This window comes from Nannospalax galili, unplaced genomic scaffold (genome assembly GCF_000622305.1).
Source record: "Nannospalax galili isolate Female #2095 unplaced genomic scaffold, S.galili_v1.0 scaffold5, whole genome shotgun sequence".
In the NCBI taxonomy this organism is placed as follows: Eukaryota; Metazoa; Chordata; class Mammalia; order Rodentia; family Spalacidae; genus Nannospalax; species Nannospalax galili.
This window is the reverse complement of record NW_008353126.1, coordinates 3156800-3158314: the sequence shown is the minus strand read 5'-3', so window position 1 is coordinate 3158314 and position 1515 is coordinate 3156800. Positions and strand designations below refer to the sequence as shown.

General features: G+C 38.3%; 1 protein-coding gene across 1 annotated transcript in view; it reads left to right on the top strand.

The window, feature by feature from the left end:
* Positions 1–1307, top strand: part of Fndc7 (fibronectin type III domain containing 7) — a 36534-nt gene extending 35227 nt beyond the window's left edge. The window contains exon 12 of the mRNA XM_008850427.1: positions 1244–1307. Within this exon, the coding sequence (XP_008848649.1) occupies positions 1244–1275 (32 nt within the window). The 3' untranslated portion in view covers positions 1276–1307. The remainder of the gene's footprint in view (positions 1–1243) is intronic.
* Positions 1308–1515: the final 208 nt, after the last annotated feature.

Sequence of the window (1515 nt, the reverse complement as noted above, 5' to 3'; positions counted from 1 at the left end):
TCACTATGTAGACCAGGCTGGTCTTGAACTCACAGAGATTTGCCTGCCTCTGCCTCCTGAGTGCTGGGATTAAAGGTATGTATTACTACACCTGCCTAAATTGACTTTCTAAGAGAAAGATTTAGATTCAAATCCCACACTCTTAGTCAAATTATCTCAATTCTGCACGCCTTTAATCTAACACTCAGGAGACAGGGGTAGGTAGATCTCTAATTTTGAGGCCAGCATGGTCTATATAGCAAGTTCCAGGCCAGCTGTATAGGGAGATCATCTGTCAAAAAAAAAAAAGTAAAATAAAATAAAATAAGTTACCTCAATTCTCTCTAACCTAAGCCTAGTTTTCCTCATCTTAAAATTGAAGTAACAATCACTTCATAAAACATAATGAGGATTAAATGAAATGTAATTAATTGGACATGATAGGCCTATAATAAGTAATTAGTAAGAGGTAGTTATTAATTCAGGATCTACTTAGTCTCATAATTCTACATTACAATCTAGATATTAACATTTTAATGTGCCACTTCTAACATATTTACATTTTAACCTTAGTCCTCATAATACTTTAATTTATTGGTTTTTCAAAGTGTTGTTGGAGCCAACAGCAATACTGTTATCTGGGAACCTTAGGGCTGGGCCCAACCACTTTTCTTTAACAAGCCCATCAGAGTAATTCTGATGTAGCCTAAAGTTTGAAACCATGGCTCCAACTCAGAAAAGCTACTTTGATGCTGGAAATTTGATGCCAGTTGGAAGAGAGAAGTGACAGAGGATTTGTGAATAACATTCAGTGAGGCATCCTTTGCCTTCAGTATTCAGCCTGATTCAGTGTCACGTACCCTACCTGGTTCAAATGTTGAGGAGTTTCCTCTTAATAACATACTCAGCAGTTGAACAGGTTTATGTTCCCCTTACCCACATTCCTGAATAAATAAAATGGAACTTGCTGAGGGACACAGCAAGTTGGCCTGGGAGTGAAAGTTCCTGGTCCAGAGTCAGTAGTCTGGGCTCAGAGAGACTCTATGGGAGGATTCATTTCATGAAACAGGAGCATAATCACCCTGGTTAATCAGAAACCACTGGTCAGTTTGAACAGTTCAGCATCTCATTTTCCTCCTTTCTTGCTGTGAAGTCCTGCAAAAATAGCATTTCAAACAGTAACACTGGTAAAAATCTCAGTGCTTAAGAAAATGTCTGCACATTTAATGCATCTTGTGCTTGTCCCTTTCCTTGGGTCTTGCAGTTATTTACCGAGGGAAGAGAAATGCAGCGTGACACAGTGAACCCCAGGTAAAACAAACACTTGAGTGTATGAGTAATGTGAATCCATATTGTATGACTCCACAGCAAAATTTTTCCTTTGCTTTAAAAATCCTTCTCATTTCTTTTGCAGAGTTGGCTCGATTATTAGTGGAGATGGAAATTATCTATTAGAACACAAAATGTCTTTAGAACTCCTCTGGCCTTTAGAAGAGTAATTCAGATTCTGCTTTGAGAGGGCAAGATCAAGGGTGT